Below are 27,293 nucleotides of genomic sequence, written 5' to 3'. Positions count from 1 at the left end.
TATTCCGTGGGCTTTCCCCCGCCCCGCCCCCCGCCCCCAATATATAAATCTACAGATAGTTCTTGTCTCTACTGGAGAGGGAGCAGCCCCCCAACCGGCCTTTTCAGCACTCTGCTTCTTACAGTCGGGGTGCACAGCACCCTGGGGACCTGTGGGATTAAAGCAAAGAGTGATGGTTGTGTCTGGGCTCCCGGGAAACCCACTCCCCAGGTCTAGCACGGGTCTCAGGAGTAGCTGGAGGTACCTGGCCATGTTGGGGTCCTCTGGACAGTTTGCCGACTGAAGTTGAGTCCCCTGCATCCTGTTATTGAAAACCGCTGTAGGGAGGAAGAAAGCCAGAGACCAGAGAGGGCTTTGGGGAACTTGGCAGGGAGAGAAGAGGACCCAGGGTTCTTGGGGGGAGGAGGGGGGGTTGGTGGTGCATGGCTCAGGAGAGTGCAGGACTTGCTGTGCGTTTACTTCGCTGTTGCATCTCCCTAGGGCAGGGCAGGGCTGTAGTAAAGGCGCAGTAACTCCATGCCCAATGAATTAGTCCCACTTTCAGGGCAGGCAAACAAACCCTGGAGTCTGGACAAGTGGCTTCATTCACCGTTTGACCCTGCTAAGTCTCTTTCTTTCCTGCTTTGTTAATATTGGGCCTGACTCTGGACTGGTCACATCAGTAGCCAGTAGTTGAGAAACCCTCACCCTGCCCACTTCTTGCAGCAGCTAGCTGCCTGTGTCTCTCCTCTCTTTCCTGCAAACTCCTTGGAAGGAGTGGGTCTACTTATGAACTCCGACTCCCTGCTGTGCAAACATCCACAAGTATGCATGCATCTAGTGGGAAAATACCCATCTCATCAAATTTCACCACGTTGTGCAACCACCACCTCTATCTAGTTCCAGAACATATTCATCTCTCTCAAAAAAACCCCCAACCTAGTCTACGGCCATACCACTCTGAACACACCTGATCTCGTCTGATCTCAGAAGCTAAGCAGGGTCGGGCCTGGTTAGTACTTGGATGGGAGAAACCTCCAACCTATTAGCAGTCACCACCACCAATCCACTTTCTGTCTCTACAGATCTGCCTCTTATGGTCATTTCATAGGAATGAAATTCCAATGTCATTCCTGTGCTGATAAATCAGGAAGTGTCACCTCAGTTATTGCCTTCTGTCACCTGGTCATTGCCTCTGATATGGACTGGATCCCCAGCTCTTGCTGCTCTGCTTACTCCCTGACTTTGGCTCCTCTTTTCCTAACCACCTTGGACCTGTCTCTTCTCTGTCTCTACTCACTGGTGAACTGCTCAAAACTCACAGCTTAAAGTCCACATGCTGGTGACTTCCCCAGATGGCTTCACCTAAACTCCACACTCACATATCCAGGTGCTTACCTTGCATCCTCCCTGGGCATCTCAGAATCCCAAAGGGAATTCCTGAGCTTCTGGAAACCTCTTTCATTGCACTTTTGCTACAACCTCCAGGTCTCTGGGACCCAAATCATCCCAGCCCTCCTCAATGTCAGCCTTTCTCTCTCATCATGTGCCTGATGTGTGAAGCGATGTGCTGGCTCACTTCTAAGTCTCTCCAGAGCCACCCTTCTTAACACCTGTTACTAAGAACTTCTACCTGGGTTATTGCTACAGCATCCTCTGCACTCTCCTGCCCCCCACCCTTGTACCCTCTGCATTCTCTACACTCCCACCAGAGAGCCCTTTCAAACATAAATTGCTTCCTGCCATTCTCCTGCCCCAAACCCTCTAGCTCAGAGTGTAGACAAAGTCCTTAAAATTGCCTGCAGATTCCTGTATGATGGGTGACAGATGCCCCCTGTGACGACTCTGACTGCATTTCCTCCTCTGGGATACCAGGGAGCTCATTCTTGGTACAGCACATTGCACACACTCCTGCCTCAGGGACTTGGCAGTGTGTGTCCCTTCTACAGGGATGCTTTCCCCCTCAGATGTCTTCATGGGGGGGCTCCCCACTCTTTACACTTAAGATCATCCTAGCTCAATAAGTCCTTTCTGTGCTGTGGTGGGGTCTGCCTGTGCATTGCAGGGTGTTAGGCAGTGTCCCCAGTCTCTAACCACTGGACCCAGCCCACCACTGCCACCCCTGCTGTTGGACGCTATCTCCCTACTGCCTGCCTAGAACAATGCCTGGCACATAGTTGGCACTCACTATACACTGAATGCATGAATAAAAGTGACAGCAGGGAACAATGGTTTCTGCCTTGCAGATAACAGAGCTGACAGTTAATGCTAGCTGTTAACCCCAAATACCTGGGGGGAGGATTAAAGATAGGGGGACTCCTCCTTTGTCTTCCCCACCTTGATGGCCACATCCCTCATATTCCCGATTTCTACTACCATAGGTGAGATACTTTGTGAGACTGACCCCACTGTGTTCAAGGGGCGCTGGTTTGGCACATTCACAGGCTCTTGATTTGTCCTCATGGGCTGCTGGAGCACCCTGGCTGTGGTCTCCTCCATTCTTGAGGTGGAGGTGTCCAGGAGGGGTGATGGAGATAAGTCCTCCCACCTCGAGGCAGGCAAAGGGATGGGCATCTGAGAGACATTTTCCATCTTTGGGCTGCTGGAGGTGGGCTTGGACTGGAGGGTTACCTTGGGAGGCTTCGCTCTGTCCCAGGGCAGCTCCTGCATCTCTGTCCATGGCTGCTTGTTCTCTTTCACCCAAGTGTGTGACTCTGGCCACTCCCTAACCATCACTGGTGGTCCCTGCAGGGAGGACCGCTGGTTGGTGCTGGTGAGCATTGAGCCCACTGTTGGCATAGTAGAGGCACGGGAAGTCACTGAAAGCCAGGAGGGAAGTGAGACCAAAGTGGGTCTCAAGCGCTGGTCTTTGGAATTGGCTATGATCATCATTTTGGCAAGAGTGAGTCCCTCCACCGAGAAGGGTCTTCTGTGCTCCTCAGGAGGGCCCTGAATGGCTAGCTCTTTCATCTTGACCCATCTCTTCTGCTGTTCCATCTCCTTGGACCTCAGGCCAGGCAGTTCCATGGACACCTCCTCCTGTGCCTGGTGGACCCTGTCCTCTGACTTCTCCCAGCCCCTCAAGCCCTCCACGGTCATCTCCTGGGTTTTGCTGATCACAACTTCCTCAGACTTCTTCTTGGTCTCACTGAAGGGCAACTCCAGGGCCTTTGTCTGGGTCCTCATCTCTACCACATTCATCTCCTGGGTGCCCACCATCACCACTGGCTCAGGCTTCCCTTCAGGCTTGCTTCTCTGGAGCATATCCCTCCCAGGAATTCCTGCTGGTGCAATATCAAAATCCACAGGGACCTTCCCACTTGAGGTGGGCGAGCCAAGTGCCATGTGCTGTTGGGTAGGTGAGGTCAGAGCCTTCTGGGATGGACCAGATTCCCCATTTGGGACAGGGTAGGACACAGCTTTCTGGGGAAGAGCAGGTGCAGGTGGGGCCTTCTGGGGTACATCCAATACAGGTGTGTCCTTCCAGTATGAACGAGGTATGGCTGGGGTCTTTGGAGGAATAGCCAACACATGTGGGGCCTTCTGAGGGGGACCAGGTGTGGTGGAGACCTTCTGGGATGGCCCAGCTACAGCCAAGACCTTCCGGAGTGGAGGATGGAGTGCTGGGGCCTTCCGGGAGAGAGTAGGGACAGCTGGGATCTTCTGGGACCGTTCAATCACGAATGGAGCCTTATAGGATTGGACAGAGACACACGGGGCTTTCTGCGAGGCTGGTGGCCCCCGCCCCTGCTGGGAGCCCATGAACCCAGACTTTTCACTGGCCCTGGGGAAGGAATAGGGTGTGGACAGGTATGCAGCAGGAGGGAAGGAAGCTGGGCTGAAGGAGGCAGAGGACAAAGTGCTGGACTCAAAGTCCATAAGGTCTTCGATGTTGGGCTGCCACAAGTGTGGGTGCACATGACCATAGGGGCCCGGAAAGAAGAAATCAGGACCCTCATCTGAGAGGCAGTGTGATGGGGTCTCAAGCAAACGCCGTTGCCCTGTGGCCTCATCAGAGTCAGATGTGTAGGCCTGTAGATGGACAGATGGGCAGGGTGGATGTCAGGGCTGGGGGAGAGCCCAGACCCAGGGGTTCCAGCCGCCAGGCCCTCCTCCCTCACACTCAGGGGTCTGGGCCCCCAGAGCCTCCTCCCTCAGACCCAGAGCCTGACCCATGCCCCTAGTAACCAGCTGGCCTTTGAAGAGGACTGTGCCTGGTTAATGGTGCTGGAAATGATGCTGAAGATGGTCCTGATGGTGATGCTGTTTTTCTCTGTGTGGAAAGGAAGCAGTATGAGCCTCCAGGGAGAGAACCAGAGCTGCAGGAGGCTGCACACATGGTAAAGGGAGGCAGAGGGAGGTGGGTGGTCTTACTTACCAGAAGTGTGGATTTGGGTACGAGACCTATCAGCACAGATGTCTGAGTGAGGCCTGTAGGAGCAATATTATGAGACTTGGGTGCCATCCAGGCCAGGGTACCCTTCCTCCCAGCCCTCACAGGCAGCAAGACCCTCAGCCCACTTCTTTTCTGTGGATTTCTTTTTAACATCAGCATGTTCCAGCTGTGACCAGATGAGGGGCACAGAGTCACCCACAGCCTGAGACTTGAATCTTCGCTTGAGGGCCTGGCAATGAAGGGAGGAAGGTAAAGTCAGATGAGGGGCAGCCATCTGTTGGGCCCTCGACTCCACTGTGCCTGCCACCAGCCAGCTCACCTTGACCTTCTTTTGTCTCTGAGCTGTCAGTGTCTTATAAGGAAGGGAGGGCTGGGCAACTGTGACTGGAAAGAGAGGAGAAGAGAGACCCTGGTCAGGAGCCCCAAGCTGAGGACAAAAGGCCAGGCCCTGAGGAGTGAATGAAGGCCTCTGCCCACTGAGAGGGTTAGGAGACCAGGTGCTGGGGCTTTGTCCTCGCCTGGGCTGGAGAACATGAAGCTTAGAGGAGGCCTGAGGGTGGCAGGGTCTGCTCACCTGTACGTTTGCAAAGGGGTGGGTCCTGTGGAGAGGAAAGAGGAGTCAGGAGGGGTTCCTGCCCTCTGCAGTTTCCACATCTCCATGAGCTTCTCAGCCTGTTGTCCAAATCCTCAGCCCTCCTCTCTCAGACCCAGAGGTCCCAGTCCATAGCCCCACCTCTCTTAGACCCAGTGATGTAGTCCTCCCTCAGACCCACGGATCCAGTCCCCCAGCCCATCCTCTCTCGGATCCAGGGGTCTGTCCCCAGGGGTCTGTGCCCTCCTCCCTCAGACCTAGTTGTCTAGGATACCAGCCCCCTTCCCCCAGAACCCTGAAATTGGGCTGTTGGTCCCAATTCCCTCTGGAATCCAGGTGGTGTGTTCCTAGGGCTGCGGCCCTGTGTTGTTTATGGAGTTGGGGCCCCACCTGGAGGTGCCAGGTGGAAGCAGGAGGTTCACCCAGGGAAATATCCAGGGGAGGTGTATGCATGGTCCTGGGGGTCCAGGTGGTTGCAGGCTCCCGAAGCAGGTTGATGAGGCGGATCCAGCGGTCAAACAGAAAGGCCACCTCACTGTCTGGGGCCTCTAGCTCCAGGTAGTAGTAGCGGCCGGTGACCAGGCGCAGTTTCAGGCGCCAGGTGAAAAAGTCATGGACATAGAGGTGGACGAGGTCCAGGGGGATTAATCTGGCGGGGGCGGAGGAGAAGATGGCTAGAGCAGGGGGCAGCAGAGGGGCAGGCCGGGGATGGGGGCAGGAAGGCACCTGGTCAGGACGAGGCCTGCACACTCCCTGCCCTCGGGGTGCCGGGCGATCAGCAAGATGTCAGGCAGCATCAGGCCTGGCAGGGAGGCGGCCACGCCCATGGTCAGCCGGTTGGTTCCGTGATGTACATACACAGGGCCACCGCGATTTGTCACCTGGGGTGGCCGGGAACAGGGGCTGGGGCCATATCTTCCTCTAACAAGCCTCTGGCACCTCCAGCCCAAGCCCCCCAGTTGTGGAAGCCCAGATCCCCATCCCTCTCAAAATCCCCCAAGCCAGGTGGTCTTTGTCCCCTCCTGCCCTTCCCAGCCCTCAGGGTGCCGGGAGCTGGGGACCTGGATAAAGTTACTCTCGAACATGGGCAGCGGGCGGAGGGGCAAGTACTCGCCCTTCTGGAGGGTCTTCTGCAGCTCCCCTAGAATGGGGACCCACTTCGAGTGGCCCTGGGATGGCTCGAAGTGCCTGATGTTCCGAGGCCGGTTCATGGTGGCTACAGAAGTGGCAGGCAGGATACTACGGGACCTGGGACCCAGGCACACAGCCAGACCCCCCTCAGCCCACTGGCTTCAGACCCTTGGGCTTCTCAGGTGCTGGGTGCCCACAGCAGTTAGGGAGAATGGGGCTGCCCCAGGGCAGGGAGGCTTGGGCCTGGGCCTGGGCCATGGCCCCAAGAGGGGTGGACAGCTCTGGCCTGGGGGAGGAGCCTTCTCTGGAAGGGCTTTGTGACCTCATCAGGCCCAGAGGGCACTTTTCCTAGGTAGGGCTGTGGGCTCCTTTCTCTGGGGATAAAGCCTGAGTTCTTGAGGGCTGGGACAGGAGAATCAGAACCACAGGCCCAGGCTGAGCCACCTCCACCCTAGACCCAACCTGGTGACAGCACGGACCCTCATGGGAGTCTCTCATGTTATTATAAATGGATGATCAACTAAAGGGTTGCCTTATAGTACCAACTCTGCTGCCAACCCTGCTCTAGACCCTGGGTGAGGCCCCAAGCCTCATTTTCCGCTATCTGGTGTACAAGCACCCAGGTTCACAGTTCCTGCATCTCAGTGCAAAGGGGGGACTCAAGCCTTGAAATGAGCCAGACCTAGAGTAGAATTGCAGCCCCCTCTCCTGAGTTGTGGGACCCGGAAGAACAGAACCTCTAACCCCCATCTAAGCCTCAGTTTCCCTCACCTGAAAACCGGGCATATTCCGAGGGTCCAGGAGAATTGCCTAAAGAGCCCACACTAAGAGCATGGTATAGGGCAGGGACTCAGCTCCCAATAAGACTTGTGGCCTTGTGAGGGCTTTTTGTGGGGAAAAGGAAGGCTGGTATATGTCACTCTAAAAATAGTGTTTATTATTAAATGTGTCATGCAAAATACACAGTCATGGTAGAAATTCCAAAAAATACAGACATAAACAATAAGTCACCTTCAATCCCACCTCTCACCATTGACCTTGCTAAGAGTCACTGTCAACATTTTGTTGTATTTCTCTCCAGGACTTTTTTTCCTTTCAATCCATAAGTATAGAAAGAGAAATGTAAAATTAGGATTCCCTCAGTGGTTTCTGTGTCTTTTCTCTGGTGGCTTCCTTTGTTTTTAAATTTTAATTTTTTTTTTTTGAGACAGTCTCACTCTGTTGGCCAGGTTAGAGTGCCCTGGCGTCAGCCTAGCTCACAGAAATCTCAAATTCCTGGATTCAAGAGATCCTCCTACCTCAGTGGTGCCCCCCACAACACTGAGGTAGTTTCTCCATGGCCTCCCTTGTGTGACTGGCTGGTATTCCATGCCATATTTTATTTAACCATCCCCCTCTGTTGGACATCTAGTTGTTTCCAATTTGTTATTGTGAACATTGCCATAATAAATGACCTTGAACTTATAGGTCAGTGACCTTCTGGAACCTTCCATTAAATATTTATTGAGAAACTAGGAAGTTCTGGATGTCAGGTGAATCTCACACTCTGCCTTCACAGAACTTTCTGGACAACTGATCAGCCTCCCCTCCTCTGCCAACCTTCTTAGGACTTTCCCCTGCTCCTGCCCCTGCCCTAGGCAGCCCCTTGTCCAGCCCCAGGCTTCAGAGAAATCGCCCCTAGTCACACCCCCTAGTATGTGTGACAAACTTAATTCCCTGTTCTCTGTCTCACAAAGATGTCTCACATTTTTGTACAAAAATCCAGGCTTCCCTCTTCCCTCCCTCCCCACCCTAACACAAAAAGTAATTGTTTAATAAATAATATATGCTCCTGCCTGGGCCCTGAGGGTAGGAGCCAGGAAGGCTCTATGGACAGACTTCTCAGAGAGCCAATAACCTGGAATCTCAGTTTCCTCCTTCTCAGGTACCCAGGAGAACTCTCACTTCCTGCATCCCATTGCTTAAATAAATAAGTATAAATAAAGCACAGATGTTTCCCCCCCAGATCTCATGGAAGGACCATATCTTGCTAGGGGGAGAAAGGGGGGGGGTTGCACCTGGCTGCTGTGCCCCTAGTCCTGAAATAAATAAATAAATAAGATCTGTCTTTGAAGGACGATGGTGATTTTGGGTCCCAGTCACAGCCGCGTCTTCAGCAGCAGCAGTCCCCTCACGGCCCAGTCCAGTGTCAGATGCAGCCCCCCCAGGATGGCATGGGCCGCCCTGACACCTCCCCAGGCTGAGGCAGGTGGGACCAGAGGGGGCACTGGTGGGTCTGGGGGTGCCTGGGGCAGGGCCAGGCGGGACATCTGTAGGGAAAGTTCACATTAGCATCAGACGGAGGGTGCAGTATGGGACCAGGGAAGGAACTCTATTGAATTGGGGTAGAGGAAGTCCAGGCTGCATATTTGCAGAATCTGTGGATGGGTGATAGGGATCTGCAGGGAGCTCTCCAAGGTCTTAGGTTCACAGAATTAAGGTTGGGTTCAAAAGGTTGTCATCATAAGGGTGGACTTCTAGGACCACGTTTGGGGGACATGAGCAAGGTTTATGGAAGCAGGGCTGGCTGGGATCCTGGTTCCAGGTGAGGACTGGGGGTTGTCAGGCCTAGAACCTTGGAGCTAGGGTTTTAGCATCTTAGGTATGCAGGGTTTTACAGCATCTTAGGTATGCAGGCTCAAGTCTGAGGTCAGGCCCAGGATCTCAGGGTTGGGGTCTTAGATCTAGGGTCTCTAGGTAGGACCAAGTTAAGGTGAGGGCTGGGATCTCAGAGTTAGAAGTTGGCATTTGTGATCCAGAGTCATTGGGGTCAGGTCCAGGAACTGGTGTCTAAAGTCTTCTGATCTCAGTATCTTGGGAACTTATGGGTTCATGTTCAGGATCTGAAGTTTCAGGGGTTTAGATCTGGGGGATGAGACATAGGGCCTCAGGGCTCAGGGCCTAGGGTCTTACAGTCTGAGATCTTAGGGTCCAGGTTCTTAAAATCCAGGGTTTGTAGAGTCAGGGTCTCCACTGGTCATGATCTTACATCTTAGGGTCTGGGGCTGAGGGCTTCAACTATCAGGATGCTAGGGCCAGGGTCTGGGTGCTGAGAATCTGGATGTTCATGGTTTTTGGTGTCTTGGGAACAATGTCTCCAAGTCATGACATGAGTGAATTCTCAAGTTTTAGGGGTTCACAGTGGAGGTCTTGGGCCTCAGGGGCTGCAATTCTGGTGCCAGGAGAGCATGGACTATGGAGTCTCAGGGTCTTTGGGGGAGGGTTTGGAATTTCTCGGCAAGATTTTGGGACCAAGGGACTCAGGATCTCAGGGGCACAGGATCTTGGAGACACAGGGTGAGGTCTCAAAGCACAGGTATTGCAGTTGGGCCTGGGGTCTTAAGATACAAAGTCTCAGGCTACAAAGTTCTTGGGGTCTCAGGGATTAGGGTCTGGGATGTCAGATGTCAGAGCCAGGACATACCAGGAGCTGCAGCCGGCGCAGTAGCCGGTCCAGTCGGGCCTGCAGGGCGCCCAGCTCAGGCTCCAGGGTCTTCAGGGAAGGGCCACCTGCCCGGCGCAGCCACTGTACATGGCGCAGGTAGGAAAGCAGGTCAGTTCGAAGTCGTGTCAGCACACCAGGGAGCTGGGGATGGGGCAGGAGCATTAGAGAACTGCAGGCTCAACTCACACCAACGCCCCCATGTTCCCTGTTTTCTTCCCTTTGGTGTCTGCCTCTTCCACCTCCTTGCTCCACGCCACTCCCATGCCCATACCTGCAGGGCTCCCAGGGCACCCGCACTCATGGCCAGCGTGGGTAGAGAATCAAGGTTGTGATCCCCTTCGGCTGGGAATTTGTCCCTCTGGTAAGAAAAAGAGCTGTAAGGGGACCCCTCCACCAAGCCTTGCTGTGCCTCCAACCCCTACCTCCACCACGAAGTCCTCCCTCTCCTGACTCTGCCACCCTTAGAGCCCAGAAGTCCCCCAGTTGGCCTGCCCCAAGACTGCTCTGTTACTCCCCATCCCTGTCATCCTGTCTTGGCTGCGGCCCAGTCTCTCCTACCAGCTGTGCAGCCAGCTGCCGAGTGTCCGCCAGGAGGGAGCGGGTAAGGAGGACGGTGCTGTCCAGCTCGGCCCGAGGGTCTGGAGAAGCTCGAGGAGGACCAGGAGGTGGCCCAGGGGCAAGAGCTCTATCTGGCCACAGGCTCAGTACGACCAGAAACAGGCGGCAAACACCTGGGCGGAGGAGGCAGAGAGCTCAGGCCCGGGCTGGACCCTCGGGTCGGAGGGAGGAGGACCTGGAGGGCTTAAGTCCCTGAGTGGAGCGCCCGAGGCAGGTCGCTAGCTGGGGCGGGCTTCCCTCTCCCCTCTCCCTCCCCGGCTCTGGCTGCCCCGCCCGTCGGAGCAGACGCGGCCCCGGGCGGGTAGACGGGCCGGGCCGGGCGTCTCCCGTCCGCCCCCGGACGCCGGAATCTGGGCCCAGGGGCGGGGCATGAGGGGGGAGGCACAGGCCAGGACCTGCCCCCTCCCCGGGCCTTGGGAGCCCGCGCCGGACTGGGAGCAGGGGAGGGAGCCCGAGACCAGGACTAAGACCGCACACGCGGAGCCCTCTCCGCATGGCTCTCGCATTGTCCCTGCTCAGGACCCCGCCGAAGCACGCCGGGAGACCGGGACAGACCGCGGCGCACCTGGGAATAGAGAGAAGCGAGCCTGGCCGGGAGGGAAGCGCGAGTGCGCAGGGCCGGGTGCGGCGCTGGGGCTCCCGGGTTCTGCCTGGGCTCCTCGCAGCCCACCCCAGCCCCGCCCACCCAGCCGCCTGCCAGCCAATCAGCACCTCCGGGCTGCCCGCGCCTCAGCACACCCCCAGCCCGCCCCCTGGTCTTGTCCCCCCAAGCCGGTCCTCCAGCCCCTCCCGGCCCAGCCGGCCGTCTGTCAGTCTGTCCGTCTGTCCGCCCGCATCTGGCTCTCTGAGCTTTCAGTCCATGCCTCGTCCTTCTTCCTCCCCCTGGTTGGATCCCGTTCCCGGGCTTGCTCTCTTTTCGAACTCTGTCTCTCAGTTTCCCTCCGGCACCTCTCTGTCAGGGTCCTTGAGTGTCTGCGACTCCGGGTCCCCGCGGACTCCCTGCGTGTCCCGGGCCGTTTGGGAAAAGCTCCCAGCATCTGTCTCTCTGTCCCTGTCTATGTATCCCATTTCTCTCTCCCTCTCCGGGCCCTGTCTGGCCTATGGGTCCCTCTCGCTGAGTCCTTGACTTTCTGCTTTCATCTGTCTCTGCGTCTCTCACTGCTCATCTCTTCTTAGCCTCCTGCTTTCTTGGAATCTCTTTTCCTCCCCATGGCTCTCAGTCTCTCCTGTGTTCCTCTCTGTCCTACTCAATGGTGTCTGCCCCCCCATCACTCCCTCCCTCCTTCCCTTCCTCCCTCCCTCCCTGTCCCCTCCACCCATGAACTTGAACCAACTTACAGTTCATGTCCCCACTGGGCCAGGGGTTCCCCAGGGCAGGGGGCAGGGAGCTGGGGGCCTTTAACCCTTCCCTGTCCGCTGCCAGGGGGAGCCCTGGGGGTTAGCTGGGCCGCGACCTGGGGAGGGGAGGCATGTGCTGTGAGCAGCAGGGCCGCAGCAGTGAGGGAGTGTGTACGCCTGGGGGGTTATATAGGGGGCCGGGGCGGGCGGGCGGGGGGCAGGCGGCAGGGGAGGACGGCCTGACACATCCTGACTCACCCTCCCTGCCTGCCTTTTCCATTCAGAGGAGCCGGCTGCCTCTCAGGGCTCAGGCCCGCTCAGAGGAGGGCACGGAAGGAAAAGTTGGAAAAGTTGAAAAGGGAAGGTGGGGGTGGTCTGAGAGGGTCTGGTGAGGTCATTGGCGTCCCCTCCCTCCACCTCCACGGGCTAGAACAGACATATACAACTCAAGATCTGGGGCTGGACTGTATGTGTGGGGGGGCCTGGCTGGACCAGGACAGGCAGAAAGATGCAGAGGAGGAGAAGGGAGAGGCTGGCCAGGACTGGACAGGGGCCTAGTGGAGATGGATGTACAAGGGGGAGAAACTCCAAGGGACAGTTGAAGGGGGGGAGGAAGAGACACGTGGAGATGGGGACACCAAAACAGAAGCCAAGAAGAAGAGAAACACACAGAGGCAGAGGCAACCAGGGAGATTTTCGAGAGAAGCAGAGAGGAACAGAGACAAAGGGAGAGGCTCTGGGAGCCAGAGATCAAAGGGTAACATGGAGACAGAAGGAGGGAACTTATAGAGACACAAAGAGGAAATGGGCAGACACCAAGACTCAAAGGACAGGAGGCAGGCAGCAGAAAAAATACACGCAGAAAGGCAGTGACCAGGGTGGAGAGGCCTCAGGAGACAGAGACGGGGAGAAAAAGGCAGAGAGTGATGGAGATGCTGAGATACTGGGGACTCAGCAGTGGGGCCTGAGAGATGGGGAGCCTCTCTGAGACAGACAGGGGGAGACATGATGGTGGGAGAGAACAGAGACGGGACCAAGAGACATGTGACTCTGCCCCTCTATGCCTCAGTTTCTTCATCTGTGAAATGGGAACAGTGAGTTCCTCCACACCCCAAACCCTACAATGAGGATAAAGTGAGCTCATTCACATAAAGCACAAAGTCAGCACTCCATCAGTGGTAACCATCATTATTCTCCTCATTAATTTTTATTAACACATCTAGGGACACAGAGAAAAAGATGTAGCCTTTGGCAGAGAAGGGGAGGTTGGGGGAGAGGCTGAGGTGGTAAGCTGAAGAGATAAGTGAGGATGAAGGACACAGTTGGTGGGGGGGCAATGTCCAGTAGGAAAGGCACCCAATAGGTGAGAGAGGCATACAGTCTTAGGGGAGACGGTGATGCCCACCCCAGAGCACAGCCGGTGAGTGTGTGGGTAGATGGGGGCAGCAGAACCTGGGACTCAGCAGGCGAGGAACAAGGACACCAACCCAAGTCCCCAAGTGCCTGCCCCCCAGGATCTAGATGGCAGAGAAAGATGGGATTGAATGGAGAGCACAAAGAAGTAGGAAGACCTCCCCAGATCTCCCTGCAGACTCTGTGCCCAGCCTAGGAAATTGTGCTGGGCTGGCAGGGGGGTTTGGGGGCAAATAGCAGCTGGAGGCTTCCCCTCCCCATCCACCACCCTTGGAGGGGCATCTGCTCAGGTCCCTGAGGAGGTGAAGTCACAGCCCCCCCCATGGTGGGACATGACCTCATCGCCTCAGGTAAGAGCCCTTTCTCTGCCTCTTTAGTGTCATAGCCACCCCTTCCAGGGGCCCCCCAGCCCAGGCTCCCGCTGGGACCCAGGTCTCTGACCACTGGGTCTCCGCCCCTCAGGGGGCCTGTTTCCGGCTGAGGGCTGAGTCAGTGTGGGGGGCCCAAGGCTGCGTCAGTGAGGGGAGAGATGACGTAGCCCCCCCCAGACTGGCGGGGCCAGCCAAGGTGACTCAGGCCACCAGCTTAGGGAATGGACTAGCCTGAGGGGATGGGGGATTGGCCAGGAGCCAGCCCAGGAGCAATAACAGGGATCTGGTAGTGCTAGCCCTTTCCACTTCCAGGGACCTAGGGGTCCAGGCCCCCCGCCCCTCCTTCCTCAGACCAGGGAGTCCAGGCCCTAAATCCTAGTTGGAGAAAGGTGGAGAGAAAACTTGTGGCCTTTCTGCACTCTGGGAAGTGCTCTGTGTGGGGGAGTTCAAGAGTTAGGGACATTCCAGGGGTCTCAATTTCTTGTTCTGTTTGAGTTGTGGGGTCAGACTTGGTCTCCCACCGCTCCATCCCCCAGGGTGGCTGTAGGAGGCAGAGATAGATGGGGTAGGAGAGCAGGGAATTGCTCCAGACTCCTGGGTATTCCTCAGGCCACTGGGTGAACACCTGGCTACTTCTGTGGAAATAAGGGGGGGGGGGAGAGGGAGAGAGGACTGGAAAAGAAATCCAGAGCCCAGGGTTGGGAAATCCCAAGGAATGAGAGAAGAGACAGAGATAAACAGAAACGGACAGGGGCACAAGAAGGCAGTGATGCCAAAAAATGATGGAAGCTGGAGACAAGCTCAGAGATGGGAGCAACCAGGGTGCCAGAAGCCTGAGGGTGGCCACAGGCACTGGGGGAAAAGCTGCCGGAATGTTGGGGGCAGAGTCCTTGTGCATCTGCTGGTCCCTGGGGGAAGCAGGGCTGACAGGGTGTGAGGTCAGTAGGTCCCAGGCTGTGTGTGTCCTTCTGTCTGTCTGTCCCTGGGGGGTCCTGTCTAGCCTCTAGGGGGTGACGGGGTAGGCCAGCCACAGAGGCGGCCCAAACCTGTCATTAGCGGTGAGGGCCATGATGGTGGGGGCCCCCCAGTCCCAAGCCGCTGTCCAGGGCAGGCCGGCCCCGCCCCCCACCCCCTCCTTGATCCCTGAGGAATCTCGGGAATTGGGAAGTGGGACCAGATGATGTTGACACAGGAAATGGTCAGCAGCTGCCCAGCCTCAGCCTCACAACCCCTCTGACCCCCACCCCCGGCCCCCTGCCAAGCCCCCTCTGACCTGTGTCATCTCTGACGAAGGCAGCCCAGAGCCCACTCAGCACACACCAGGATGTTTACAGGAGAGATTGGTAAGGCAGGGAGACAGCCTGGGCTTCCTGGGACGGGGGTCTGGCTCCCTGACTGTCCCCCCACCAGACCAGGAATCAAGGCCCCAGCCCCTCCTCACTCAGACCCCCCAGAGTTGACTTTCCAATTCCTAGGCTCCTCCTAATGCAGGTGTCAGGGTCCCCCACACCCTTGTCCCTCAGACTCTGGAGTTGTAGCTCAAATGGAGACTGTCCCAGGAGAGAGGAGATTCCCTCCTCACTAAGCTGCAAAGCTCAATGGCTGCTGAGGGGGTGAACCAGAAACCATTATCCCAACCTAGTCCCCCAGTTTGACTTCCTCCTCTTGGAAGACAAGTCGGTCCCCAGTCATTGGGGGAGTTCAAAAGGGAGGCTTGATAATCCCTCCGCAGGTGACACCTTCCCCAGCCTCCAGCCACAGGCAGGAACTGGGATCTTCCTGCCAGGAGTGACCTTCACAGGCCCTCTGGTTTCAGCAGGGGCTCACCAGTCCCTTCCTTGAGGAACACATTCCCTAGATGGGAGGACTGGGCTGGCCTGTAAGGAAAAGCTGCTCTCAGGACCCTGTGGAACCAGGGGATCTCCCTAAGGTTCCAGTCCCATGGTCTCACCCTCCTCCTGGGTCTCCTGGTTGCCACGGGGACCTTCCCTAACAATGGGGCTCAGTGAGGCCTTTAGTATCTCAAGTCCCCCCTTCCCCTGGTTGCTAAGGGGAAAGACTTCCTAGCAACAGGGCTTCCTGAGCCTCTGGGCAGGGGAGCCACTTTTATGTGCCAGTTTATTAAGGAAAGGGATTCCCCAGTCAAAAGGTCTCCCAGAACCCCACCCCCAGGGGTTCCTGGGTGACAAGGAGGAGAGGCCCCAGACCCATAGGCCCTTCCAGACTTCTCTTTTTTGCCCATATTGCTAAGGAGTTCCTTCTAAACCTGAGACCCCACCCCATCTTGCCCCTTCCACCTGGTCCCTAAAGAATTGACTCCCTCTATCAGGGTGTGGCCAGGTCAGTGTGAGCCCCCTCCCTACCCCCCCTCCTCGTTGCAAAGGGGACTCCCTAGCAACAGAACTCAGAATCTTGGGGGCCAGGTGGGCAGGTGGGCGGGGCCCAGCTGGTTGCTTGGGTGATGTCTTTCCAGGACTCTTCCCACAGTGGCCCCAGGGGTCTGGGGAGGCGACATGGTGGGCTTTGGGATCCCAGCTTTGGGCTTGGGCCTGCTCCTGCTGCTGCAGGGCTCAGTAGGTGAGGGAGCTGAGAAGGCAGGGAGCTGAGCAGAGGCCTCCTTGGCCTCCACACAGTTCCCAACACTGGCCCTTTTCTCTCACAGATGGGAATGGAATCCAGGGATTCTTCTATCCATGGAGTGAGCAGTGGCCTGAAATCTTGGGTCCTCCAGGGAGGCGAAGCCCAGATTAGACCCTTGGGTCTGAGGGGGGAGGGACGGGGGCCCTGGACTCCTGGGTCTAAGGGAGGAGGGGGCTGAAGCCTGGACCCCGGGTTTGAAAGAAAGGAGTGCTGGGGGGCTGGACTATGGGTCTGAGGGAGGAGGGCCTGGGGACAGGATCCCTGGGCCTGAATGGAGAGAGATTGTGGGGACCCTTGGATGTGAGGAAGAACGGCTGGGGGCTCCTGGGTGTGAGGAGGAGGGAGAAAGGGGAACCCCGTGTGTGAAGAGGAGGGGAGGAGGACCCGTGGTCTGAGGGAGGAGGGGCTGTAGGGACCTCTGGATGTGAGGAGGAGGGGCTGGGGACCCCCTGTGTGTGAGGAGAGGGAAAGGGAACCCCTTCCTGGGAGGAACTGGGAAAGCCAGAGTTCTGGAGTCTTGGATCCTACAGGGCATAAGTACTAGGCAGGCAGCTCCTGGGCCTGGCCTTGGGACTCTGGTGTCCAATGTCTTTGAGGCCAGGTTCTGTGATGAGGCTAACCACTGGTGGTGTTCCCAGGTTGTGAGGGTGACGTGTGGGATCGGGAGAGCTGTGGGGGTCAGGCGGCAATCGAGAACCCCAACCTCTGCCTGCGCCTGCGATGCTGCTACCGGGATGGGGTCTGCTACCACCAGCGTCCAGATGGTGAGTGCCCCAATGTCTTGGAGTGCCAGGGCCTGGTCTGGTGACTGGGACTCCTGTGTCTTAATCTCCCTCTTTTGTCCAGAAAATATGCGGAGGAAACACATGTGGGCCCTGGGCTGGACGTGCGGTGGCCTCCTTTTCCTGATCTGTGGCATCTGCTTGTTCTGGCAAGTGGGGCTGGACTGGGGAGGCACCTGCCCTGTGGAGCGGGCGGGGGGCTGGGCTGAGAGCATCCCCTCCATGCCAGGTGGGCCAAGCGCCAGGACTTGCTGCACATGCCGCGGTTCTTGGCGGGTAAATGTGACCTGTCGAGGACAGTCTCGCTGCTCTCCAAGGACCGAGCAACGAGTGAAAAGAAGACAGCATCCGTGGCCAGCATGCCAGCCTCCCAGGCTACAGAGACGCAAGAGACCATAGGGGGCGGTGAAGGGGAAGGGACAGAAGGGGCCGAGACGGAGGAAGAAGATTAGGGGTGTCCCCGGGGGACCCCGCAATACAGATGTAGCCTATAGACATGTGGTCTCTTTTCTGAGAGCTGTGGAAACAGAACACATAGTGCACACCTGGGGCAGGGGTCTGGGCACACATGCCCTGGGGCATCTTAGGGACCCAGACTGAGTTGGGGGGTGTTAGGCTCTCACATGGAGATGTGAGCTGAGGGAGGCTCTGGAATAGAGGGGTGGGGGATTCGTGGGGGAGAATTTGAACTAAGGAGGAGCTGGGCTGAGTGGGGGCTCTAGGCTGTGATTGTGGGGCCCTGGACCGAGGGGGTGTGCTGGAGTGAGGAAGGTATAAAACCCTTCCTGGAGGGAGGCCAGGGCCAGGGGCGCCTGAACTGAGTGGGGGCAGGCAGCTTGTCATGGCCTGGGAATGTGCCCTCAGTTGTCTTCCTAAAGGGAGCAACCCCATCCCTCATGTGCCACCATGTGCCACCATCCCACCAATGGCTGAATGTGGTGAGTACCAGTGCAGGCCCCTTCCCAAAAGACATGGGTCTCTCTTCCCCTGTGGGAGGTTCTGGCTCTCAGACACCCCTCCGGCTGCTGAAACTCCCTGGGAAGTCTAAGATTCATCCTACCAACCCTCCTCCCCCATGCCTTGCAGATGACAGACCTGCACCAAGCCACCTCCATAATCCATATCCCCCAATAAATACCTTGCAAGTCTAATTTGTCCCTGTGTCCCTACTTCTCAGAAGGCCAAGGGAGACCTGGGTGGAGGGAGGTTGTGTTGGGTGGGTGGGTGGGTGTGGGCCCAAGGGCTTCACTGCTATCCCACCCCATTCCCCTTTGTGAAGGGCCAGTGGGGAGCTGCCTCCCCAGTGGTGTCAGGTCCTCTAGGGCACAGGCAACATTACTTTGGGTGCACCCAGGCCCACCTGAACTCCCAGGCTTAGAAAGAAGCAAGCAAACTGGGTGCTGTGGCTCATGCCTATAATCCCAGCACTTGGTAGGCTGAGGCGGGTGGATTGCCTAAGCTCAGGTTCAACACCAGCCTGAGCCAGAGTGAGACCTCATCTCTAAAATAGCTGGGCGTTGTGGCAGGCGCCTGTAGTCCCAGCTACTTGGGAGGCTGAGGCAAGAGAATGACTTGAGCCAAGAAACTGAGGTTGCTGTGAGCTGTGATGGCACAGCACTCTACCAAGGGTGACAAAGTGAGACTCTGTCTCAAAGAAAAAAAAAAAAAAGAAGCAAGCAACCCCCCCATCCCCCCCCGCACTGTCCCTCTCTCAAACAGACATATAGCGCTGTGAGGCAGAGCCGTTTATCCCAGAGAGGATAGAGGGGTTAGAGGGGGAACAGGCAGTGTCCTGTTGACAGCATGGTAGGGTGTAGGGGCAGTTGTACATCTCAGTCTAGTCCTGACAGGTGGGGCCGTGAGGTTGTCTGCAGAAGGGAGGGTGGAGTTAAGTAACTGCTTAGCACCCACCCATCCCTGTTCTCCTGGGCCCACTGCCCCATGGCCTGGGGCACAGGGGCAAGAAGCTTCTTCCTCCTGCCCGAGCCCCTTATGTACCATCTCACATGCTTGCTCCTTTGTGCTTTCATTCTTGTACCCCACTATTTGCCGCAAAGCCCACAGTGTGCTTGCATGGGTGCCTTCAACTATTACAAGAGGGAATGTGAAATGGGGGGAGGCAGAGAGTGAGACATGCCGAAAAAAAGATGAGCATAGGGATAACGAGAAAGAGACCTGGGGAGAGATAATACCTGGGGAGACAGAGACACACAGACAAAGAGACTAAGAGGGACAGGCAGAGACAGGCTACTCAACTCACATTAGTCTCAGAGGGAAGCAGCTACCAGAGCTGGAACCTATGGGTCCCTTTGCTAAAATCCAAGTTCTCAGGCTGGATGCAGCGGCTCACAACTGTAATTCCAGCACTCTGGGAAGCTGAGGCAGGAAGATTCCTTGAGCTCACAAGTTTACAAGTTATTGCCTGAGCAAGAGAAAGACCCTGTCTCTACTAAAAATGGAAAAACTACCCAGGCTTTTGGTGGGTGCCTATAGTCCCAGCTACTTGGGAGACCGAGGCAAGAAAATTGCTTCAGCCCAAGAGTTTGAGGTTGCTCTAAGCTAAGATGACACCACATTACTCTACCCAGGGCAACAGAGTGAGACTCTGTCTCCAGATAAATGAAATAAAATCTCCAAGTTCTCTGTCCTTCATGGACAGAGAAGCATTTTACTCTCCATAGGAAGAAGGAATCCAAATTCAAACAGGCCCATTTTCCCTATAAAAGGGGCTACACTTGAGTCAGCTTGGTCTGAGTGGCTAAAGGGCAGTTCCAGGAGTAGAGGCCCACCCACCCAGGACTACAAGGGTAATTTTAGGCACAGGTGGTGGTTTTGCATTATATGTCAAATTTTGCATTAGCTCATCCTTCACCTGTGCATGCAGTTGTTCATCCTTTCTTAAACCAGTTTCCTCATCTGAACCAGAGAACATATTATATGATCAGGGTGATTATTTTCTCCATTCTCACAAAGAAGAACACAGTAGCATTCTGGATGCATAGAGCAAAAAGCTAATGCAGAGCATACAGAGAATGTCTTAGGACAGTGGGTTTAATTCTAAGAAACCCCTATTTGGGAAACTGATTCAGTTACTCATCCATCCATGCACTCATCAGCAAACCCATCTATCCACTCATCTATCTACCTATTTGCCCAAATCATCCAACCACCCATTCACCCATCTACACAACTAGCGATCCAACCACATACATCCATCAACTGATCCATTCACCAATCTACCACTCACCCACTCAGCCACCCATCTACAACCACCCATTTACTCAACTCATCCATCCACTCATCTGTTCATCCATCTTTCCACTCACCTACTCAATCATCAACCTTTCCTGAGTTCATACTTTTTGCTGAGCAATGCTAAGAACAAAGATACCAGAGACTCAGGTCTTAGGATACTCTCTTTCAAGTGGGAGATACCAACACAGGCAGATACAACACATGGTTTTACAAGCAGCAGTCAGCGGGGTGGTGCCTGTGGCTCAAAGGAGTAGGTGCTGGCCCCATATACTGGAGGTAGTGGGTTCAAATCCAGCCCCAGCCAAAAACTGAAAAAAAAAAAAAAAAAAAAGAAAAGAAAAAGAGCAGCAGTCAGGGTAACATAATATGAAGGCTCAGAGAAGGGCAGAGAAATTGAGTTGGATACTTTTTCCCCCTTCCTTTCTTCCTTCCCTTTTTTAGACAGATCTTGCTCTGTCACTCAGGCTAGAGGCAGTGGTGTCAGCTTAGCTCACAGAAACCTCAAACTCTTGGGCTTTGCCTTAGTTTTTCTATTTTTAGTAGAGAAGGGGTCTCACTCTTGCACATGCTGGTCTGGAACTCCTGAGTTGTGGTGATCCACCTGCCTCAGCCTCCCAGAGTGCTAGGGTTACAGATGTGAGCCACCGCACTGGGATAAGAAAAATTGAGTTGAATCTTAAAGAACACAGAAGTTTGGGTGGCGTCTGTGGCTCAGTGAGTAGAGTGCCAGCCCCATACTGAAGGTGGTAGGTTCGAACCCAGTCCCAGCCAGACTGCAACAACAACAACAAAATAGCCGGGTACTTGTAGTCCCAGGTACTTGGGAGGCTGAGGCAAGAGAATTGCCTAAGCCCAAGAGCAGGAGGTTGCTGTGAGCTGTGACGTCATAGCATTCTACTGAGGGGGATAAAGTGAGACTCTGTCTCTAAAAAAAAAAGAAGACAGAATACAGAAGTTTGCTGTGGACAGCAAGGGCATGCCTAGTGTAGAGAAGGCTGTCTTTAGACTGACAGTTGTCATTACTACAGACAGAGCAGAAGAAGTGGGGCCAAAATGGAGCAGGCCATATACCAGTGAGCGCTTCAGTTTAACCAAAGTGCAAGAGGGAGCCACAGCAGGTCTCTGAGCAAAGGCAGGCAAGCTGGAGAAGTGTGTTTAGGAAAGGGGACAGAATGTAGAGGGAAGGGAAAGGAGAGTGAAAGAGAGGTTTTGTTAGTTGGCTCTCCTGCCTCAGTTGGTCCCTCTTAACTCTTTCCTCCTTTCACAGGGCTACCTGTCAGGAGAATACCAGCTCCTCCACCTACATGCTGCGTGGCCTTAGGCAAGGGTGGCACCTTTCTGGGCTTCAGTTTCTTCCACTGCCGAATAGGGATGATTACCATCCCCAACAGTGATCTCAGAGACCCAGTAACACCGAGAGGACTGAACGCGTCCTGGTGCACCTGGAGCCAGAGGGAGGGTGGTATGTCCAAGTGCAGGAGTAGGGGTGCTGTGCCTCATCTCCTGGGGCAGGGTCTCTGTCCAACCCAAGTCTGCACCTGTGCCCGCTGTCTCTGCGGCTCCCTGCTTCCCTCTGCCGGACTTTTCCAGTCTGGTCTCCACCCATTCCATGTCTCCACCTCCCACCCTCTCTCCCTGTCTCTCCATTTCTGTCGCTCCCTGCATCTCTCCAGCTCTACTTGTTGCCCCCACGGTCCCCGCCTGGCTCTCACCTGGGGCTCACTCGCTGCCGGCTCCCGCCGCTCCGGGTCCGGCTTCAAGTGTGGCGAGCTGCAGGCGCACACGGCGGGAGCCCGCAGCGGGCGGCAGGGGCGCACGGGCACCTCGGCGAGCTCCTCGAGAGGCCGGGGCGGGGCGCAGTCCAGCGGCGGCAGGCGCCGACCAGCGGCGGGAAAGCTTGCGTGCGAGGCGGGCTAGCGCCGAAGGCCGCAGGCCGTAGTCGCGCTCTAGTTCCTGGCGTGAGATCTCGATGTTGCCGGTGTACCAGAGGATCCAGCCCAGCAGGCTCAGGAAGACTAGCAGCGCGCCGGAGTAGATGAGCAGGTCGCCGAAGTCGCGGCCGCGCACCTGCAGCTGCGCAAACACACCGGTCAGCAGAGCCGCCATGCCCGCCACGTCCAGCGCCACAGCCAGCAGTAGCGCCATACGGCAGCGACCCAGGCCGGCCGCGGGAGCGGATGCGGCCTCTGGGGCCGACTGGACACTTGACGGGGACCCCTGCAAAGCGCACACCGTGGGCGCCGCCGCCATGGCCTGCACCGCCGCCGCCGCAGCCACCGCAGACGCCGATGGCTCCAGTAGAGAGCGTCCTGGGGTGCGGCCAGCCCGGGGCGGGGTCAGGAGACAGTGCCAGGTGTGCTAGGCGCCCGCCGGGTCACCTGAGCTGGGATAGGCGCTGACAGGCCCGGCTGGGGGCTCCTTGGTGGTGGCTACTGTGCAGGGCAGACGACGGTGATGGCGGTAGCCCAGGGCTCGTGTCACCCACGAGTGTAACACATGGTCAAAACTCAGGGTACTTTAATGGTGGCAGTAGGACACTGTGGGAGGGCAGGCATTGCTTCTACTCAGTGCCGGCTTCCCATGGCCTCCTGTGTAGAAACAAACAAAGCCTCTGGAGGGAGAAACATAAGGTTCTGCAGGAGCTGAGAATTTCATCCTGTGTGCCTGCCCTTATAGAGAATGAATCCAAGGGCGCCAAGACGGATCAGCCTCACCAGAAATCTCTGACATCACTGTCAGATCCAGAGTCCTCTAATACAGGCAGCGGATGGTACCAGGGAAAGCCCAGGGGCACTGGATCTCTCCAGTGTAATGCCCAGCCACGGTGTCACTCCTGGCGTTCAGTGAGAGTCTAGGAGGCTTCCCGGGCACCAAAGAGAAACACCAGGCCAGGCTCCAACTCCTTGAGGATGATTCTGGCAACAGAAAATAAACTTCCAGACAGTTTCATGGATGTGACAGCTCACACCGGGGCATCAGGCAGCGCAGGAGCCCAGCGGTTGGAGGGCAGCCAGGCACAGGGAATGGGCTGGCAACCAAGAACTGTCTGTCACACGAAAATCTCTCTTCCTCCAAACAACTCTCCCTTGGAGGGAATCAACGTTCTTCTGGCAGTTTGGGAGAAAGTTCCATTTAGGTTCTCCCCAGACTGTAAACAGTTTAAGAGTTCCAACAAAATCCTGGGGAGAGCCTATTGCAAGGGAGCTGCCGGGATTAGACCAAGGGCTCCAAACGTAGCTGGATGAAGACCGAGTATTTCCCAACAGATCCGAACTGGGTACGAGCGAAAAGTGGAGCAGCCCCTCTGAAGAGGGTTTCCAGAGAGTTCGAAGATGCCCGAAAGGGCCTGGGTGCTCCCATAGGGTATAGCAGCCAATGGCTAACGAAGAAAGTCAGAAGCATTCCAAGACGCCAGGACTTAGATAGTCCACGCATTCACATGTCATTCGTAAAGGAAATGTTTATTGAGTGCCCACTATGTGCCAAACACTGGGTTACTAATAGCGGAGAGAGGCCGTTGAGAAAGGGGCCCCGGGACCTCTAGACCTGGAGGACTTGAGGATACTCAGCAATCCAGTAGAAGGCGGTGTAGTTCCGCGGCGCCGAGCACGCTTCGGCTCTGTAGCCGAAGAGTTCCGAAGATTCCCGAGCTGTACGCGACGACTTGGCGGAAATGGCCGAACACCACGGAACCTCATCAGAGGCGGGAAAAGGCGACTCCAGGCGCGTCCCTGGAGAGGAAACGGAAATGCGTGTGTGGTATTAAAGGCATCGCTCCGCCCTTGACATTCTCTTTCCGTCTCCGGCCGCGGTCGCGAAGTAAGGTGAACTTGCGTCCGGCTCGCGTGGCCGCTTTCTTGCGTCGGTCGCCCCCTCTCTGTGCCCCTTCCCTGCCTTCTCCCTTGAATCTCAAGCGCCCTTGGCGGTCCTCCTACACCACCTCGGGAAGTTGTGGATCCTTGCGCTCTCCCTCTGCTTATTCCCTGTAGTTAGTCTCGGTAGCCTGAGGTCGGGCCGCCTTTGTAGGTCTCGGCCCCGCCTGCCACAGCTCAGGAGCAGTCTCCCCAGCTTACCCGGGGTCCCCAGTCGCGCTCTTTATCTGCTCTTTGTTCCCTCTGACGGCCTTCCTCGTCCGCTTCTCGCAGCCGCCGCCATGTCTGCGCACCTGCAGTGGATGGTGGTGCGGAACTGCTCCAGCTTCCTGATCAAGCGGAATAAACAGACATACAGCACCGTGAGTGGTGGGGCTCAGGGCGAGGGGGGGTCTAAGCATGTCTCGGGGGCTCTTCCTCACGACCCCCTGCCACTTGTCCTTCCCAGGAGCCCAATAATCTGAAGGCCCGCAACTCCTTTCGCTACAACGGACTAATTCACCGCAAGACTGTGGGCGTTGAGCCGGCCGCTGACGGCAAAGGGGTCGTGGTGGTCATGAAGCGGAGATCGGGTGAGCGCTGTCCCGGGCGGGGGGCTGTGGCCGCTTCTTGTTAGGAAGAGTGACTGCCGGGGCGGCGGGGACACTGGCTTTCCTCCAGCCAGCTCGCCAGGAGTCGAGCACATTTTTTAGCCTGTAAAGTGGAGGAACGAGTATGAACCGGGACTTCCTGGGTAACTGGGAACGTTTAATTCCATGGTCGCACAATTAGGGGCTCAGATCAGCTCATCAAAACGACTCAGGTGGGGGTGGTTTCACCTCCCAGGTGAGAAAATTGAGGTTGAGCAGGTGAGGGACCAGGCCTCTCGCGGCTGTGTGTTGCAGGTGACAGGTTTACCTCTGTTCTGTTTGGGAGGGTGCAGAGGAGAAATCTGGAGCACCCCACCCCCGTAGCATGTGCACAGTCAGACTTAGAGTCTTCCTGAGTGTCTGGATAGGTGAAAGGGACACAGGGGTCTCTAGCAAAAGAGCTTGTGTTTGCATTTGTTGTCCACGAGAGTGTTTTTTTTTGTTTGTTTGTTTCTCTATTGCAACTGGCCTCTGTTCCTATTCAGAGCTGAGCACCCTTCCTGTTTGGTGGCAGCTACAGCCCCTTAACTGTCTCTTAACTGGTGACTTCAGTGACACTTCTCCCCTCCCCCCAAGACGATCTTCCTGCATCCGAACACTGTGCAGGGAGCAGCCAAGTATTTGCCCCAGTGCCCCAGTGTGCTCCTGGTTCTCCCTTCTGAGGACCCCGTTCTGGAGTGTTAGGACTTAAAAGCTTTCCTTTCTTAGGTTGTTAAATATGTAGGTGACCTTTCTTAGGTTAAGAAGTTGGAATTGGCATGAGGGAGAAGGAGGAACCTCCTGTGGGATCAAGCAGCATTTGGCCACTGCTGTGGTGGTAGTCTGGGTCTCCTATCACCAGGAGAGCAGGGCTCTGGCAAGATCTGATCACTGTCGGTCACAGACCTGTTCTGGCTCTGTTCTGATTGTTCCAGGAGGATGGTTTGGGCCTTGGGGGAGAGAGGAGGGCAGGACTGTCGGCTAAGGCAAGCTCATTACTTGGTCACTGTGTGTGTGTGTGTGGGGGGGGGTCCAAGCACCCACTTCACCTACTAGGAAACCTTACATTCATAACAGCAGCTCTGTTCTATGTCTGTTGAGGAACCCACAGAGGGGGGCGGGGTATCACTGTTTGTTTCATAGAAAGCTAATTACTGAGACAATGAGGATTGTTAAGGGAGAAAGTACTTATTTCAGAGGATGTGTCAACTGGGAGGGGGAGGCGTAGGCTACCTCAACTCCATCTCCTGAATTAGCAGGGTTAAGGAGTTTTTATGGAGGTGAAAATGATTAATGCATAAAAGGAGAGAATCTCATGCATGTTTCAGGTGGAGTGCAGGGCACGTAAGTGCAGTGAGGAATCATTAGAGAACAAAAAAATGGTGGACAAAATCCCTCCCCAGGGTGGGGATTTTAGTATTATAATGAGCTAGGAGTTAATATCGTTTATTCTTTTAGACTTGTGCTTAGGCTCAGTGGTTCTTGAGCACAATCTGTGGTGGTGTATCCTTTAGTCTTTCTCTGGACATTCTGGTAGAGCAGTGGTTCTCAACCTTCCTCATGCCGTGGCCCTTTAATACAGTTCCTGTGGGTCGCAACCACTGTGGTAGAGCAAGGCACTGTAGTTATCTCAGGTTGAGAACCACTGTGGTAGAGCAAGGCACTGTAGTTATCTCAGGGCTGTAATCCCAGCACTTTGGGAGGCTCAGGTGGAAGGACTGCTTGGGACCAGACCAACCTGGGCAACATACTAAGACCATATCTCTTTTAAAAAAAAGACAGTGAGGCCAGGCACAGTGGCTCACTCCTGTGATCCTAGCACTCTGGAAGGCCGAGGCTGGTGAATAGCCTAAGCAAGAGTGAGACCATCTCTAAAAATAGCAGGCACCTGTAGTACCAGCTACTCTGGAGATTGAGGCAAGAGAATCGCTTATGCCCAAGAGTTGGAGGTTGCTATGAGCTGTGATGCCATGGTACTTTACTGAGAGTGACAAAGTGAGACTGTCTAAAAAAACAAAAGACAGGAAGAGGTGTATGTAGGGGACCAGCACAGAAGGCTGAAGGCTGGTTGGGGAAGTGCCCTGCCAGGCCCATCTTGCTGGCCTAGAGAACTCGGCTCCTGGAGTGAGGCTGTATCTTTGAGCTGAGAGGTGCACATAGGGCCCGGCAGTGGACTGACCCTCAGACCCCTGCCCTCCCCTCTAGGCCAGCGGAAGCCTGCCACCTCCTATGTGCGGACCACCATCAACAAGAATGCCCGGGCCACCCTGAGCAGCATCAGGCACATGATCCGAAAGAACAAGTACCGGCCAGACCTGCGCATGGTGAGTGGTCACTGGGCTGCAGCCAAGACTTGAGTTCAGGGTGGGGGTTAGGACTGTAGTTGGTTGGGGGAGGCCAGGGTAGGGGTGGCTGGGTGAGTGGTGCACTGAACCCTCCCCCCGCCCCCAATCTTCCCCCTAGGCTGCCATCCGCAGGGCCAGCGCCATCCTGCGCAGCCAGAAGCCTGTAATGGTGAAGAGGAAGCGCACAAGACACACCAAGAGTCCCTGAGCTCTGTCCCTCACAGTAATAAAGAGTCTGCTGACTTCTTAGCCACCTCGACTGGGTGTCCCTTAGTGCAGTGGCCTAGAGAATCCCAATCAGACCCTCAGGGGTAGGACCTCCATTTAGAACGGAGAGGTGGTTTGCAGGCCAAGCGGCTAGGAGCATAGCAGTGAAGGGAGGAGGATCATCCTTAAACCCTGGGGGCGGGGACAGGCTGTAATGAGGGGGCTTGGCTGATGGTGCTCCATCTTTGAGGTGGGTAGCTGA

At 56.0% G+C, this 27,293-nt stretch overlaps 5 protein-coding genes across 9 annotated transcripts; 2 read left to right on the top strand and 3 right to left on the bottom strand.

Annotated features, from left to right (window-relative positions):
• Positions 1-49: 49 nt before the first annotated feature.
• Positions 50-6,178, bottom strand: GARIN5B (golgi associated RAB2 interactor family member 5B). The gene is made up of 11 exons (XM_053606114.1): positions 6,029-6,178; positions 5,694-5,848; positions 5,358-5,616; positions 4,950-4,974; positions 4,695-4,759; positions 4,459-4,604; positions 4,358-4,410; positions 4,176-4,252; positions 2,384-4,011; positions 245-317; positions 50-149 (listed from the first exon to the last, which is right to left on the bottom strand). Exons 1-10 carry the CDS (start codon positions 6,176-6,178, stop codon positions 305-307), a joined length of 2,571 nt encoding a protein of 856 aa, XP_053462089.1. The 3' UTR covers positions 50-149; positions 245-304.
• A 1,614-nt stretch (positions 6,179-7,792) lies between these two features.
• Positions 7,793-11,697, bottom strand: IL11 (interleukin 11). Of its 2 annotated transcripts, none has more exons than XM_053604076.1 (5): positions 11,539-11,697; positions 10,141-10,313; positions 9,854-9,940; positions 9,562-9,723; positions 7,793-8,407 (listed from the first exon to the last, which is right to left on the bottom strand). In XM_053604076.1, the coding sequence occupies exons 1-5, from the start codon at positions 11,543-11,545 to the stop codon at positions 8,237-8,239; spliced, it is 600 nt and encodes a 199-aa protein (XP_053460051.1). In that variant the 5' UTR covers positions 11,546-11,697; the 3' UTR covers positions 7,793-8,236. The 2 variants fall into 2 exon arrangements, with proteins under 2 accessions (XP_053460051.1, XP_053460052.1); XM_053604077.1 differs by lacking the exon at positions 11,539-11,697 and adding an exon at positions 10,766-10,824 and having other exon boundaries at positions 7,928-8,407.
• A 2,881-nt stretch (positions 11,698-14,578) lies between these two features.
• TMEM190 (transmembrane protein 190) lies at positions 14,579-17,980 on the top strand. 2 transcript variants are annotated; one of them, XM_053604081.1, is made up of 5 exons: positions 14,579-15,899; positions 15,985-16,020; positions 16,601-16,726; positions 16,809-16,893; positions 16,974-17,980. In XM_053604081.1, exons 1-5 carry the CDS (start codon positions 15,836-15,838, stop codon positions 17,194-17,196), a joined length of 534 nt encoding a protein of 177 aa, XP_053460056.1. In that variant the 5' UTR covers positions 14,579-15,835; the 3' UTR covers positions 17,197-17,980. The 2 variants fall into 2 exon arrangements, with proteins under 2 accessions (XP_053460056.1, XP_053460055.1); XM_053604080.1 differs by having other exon boundaries at positions 14,613-14,665.
• Positions 17,981-18,183: 203 nt separating this feature from the next.
• On the bottom strand, positions 18,184-22,605 carry TMEM238 (transmembrane protein 238). Of its 2 annotated transcripts, none has more exons than XM_053604079.1 (2): positions 21,712-22,605; positions 18,184-18,612 (listed from the first exon to the last, which is right to left on the bottom strand). In XM_053604079.1, the coding sequence occupies exon 1, from the start codon at positions 22,247-22,249 to the stop codon at positions 21,719-21,721; it is 531 nt and encodes a 176-aa protein (XP_053460054.1). In that variant the 5' UTR covers positions 22,250-22,605; the 3' UTR covers positions 18,184-18,612; positions 21,712-21,718. The 2 variants fall into 2 exon arrangements, with proteins under 2 accessions (XP_053460054.1, XP_053460053.1); XM_053604078.1 differs by lacking the exon at positions 18,184-18,612 and adding an exon at positions 20,143-20,307 and having other exon boundaries at positions 21,712-22,603.
• Positions 22,606-23,698: 1,093 nt separating this feature from the next.
• RPL28 (ribosomal protein L28) lies at positions 23,699-27,083 on the top strand. 2 transcript variants are annotated; one of them, XM_053604082.1, is made up of 5 exons: positions 23,699-23,823; positions 24,145-24,233; positions 24,320-24,443; positions 26,685-26,803; positions 26,943-27,083. In XM_053604082.1, exons 2-5 carry the CDS (start codon positions 24,153-24,155, stop codon positions 27,030-27,032), a joined length of 414 nt encoding a protein of 137 aa, XP_053460057.1. In that variant the 5' UTR covers positions 23,699-23,823; positions 24,145-24,152; the 3' UTR covers positions 27,033-27,083. The 2 variants fall into 2 exon arrangements, with proteins under 2 accessions (XP_053460057.1, XP_053460058.1); XM_053604083.1 differs by having other exon boundaries at positions 23,796-23,818.
• The last annotated feature ends 210 nt before the right edge of the window (positions 27,084-27,293 follow it).

Source organism: Nycticebus coucang, chromosome 10 (genome assembly GCF_027406575.1).
Source record: "Nycticebus coucang isolate mNycCou1 chromosome 10, mNycCou1.pri, whole genome shotgun sequence".
Taxonomy (NCBI): Eukaryota; Metazoa; Chordata; class Mammalia; order Primates; family Lorisidae; genus Nycticebus; species Nycticebus coucang.
This window is presented reverse-complemented; position numbering and strand designations above follow the sequence as displayed.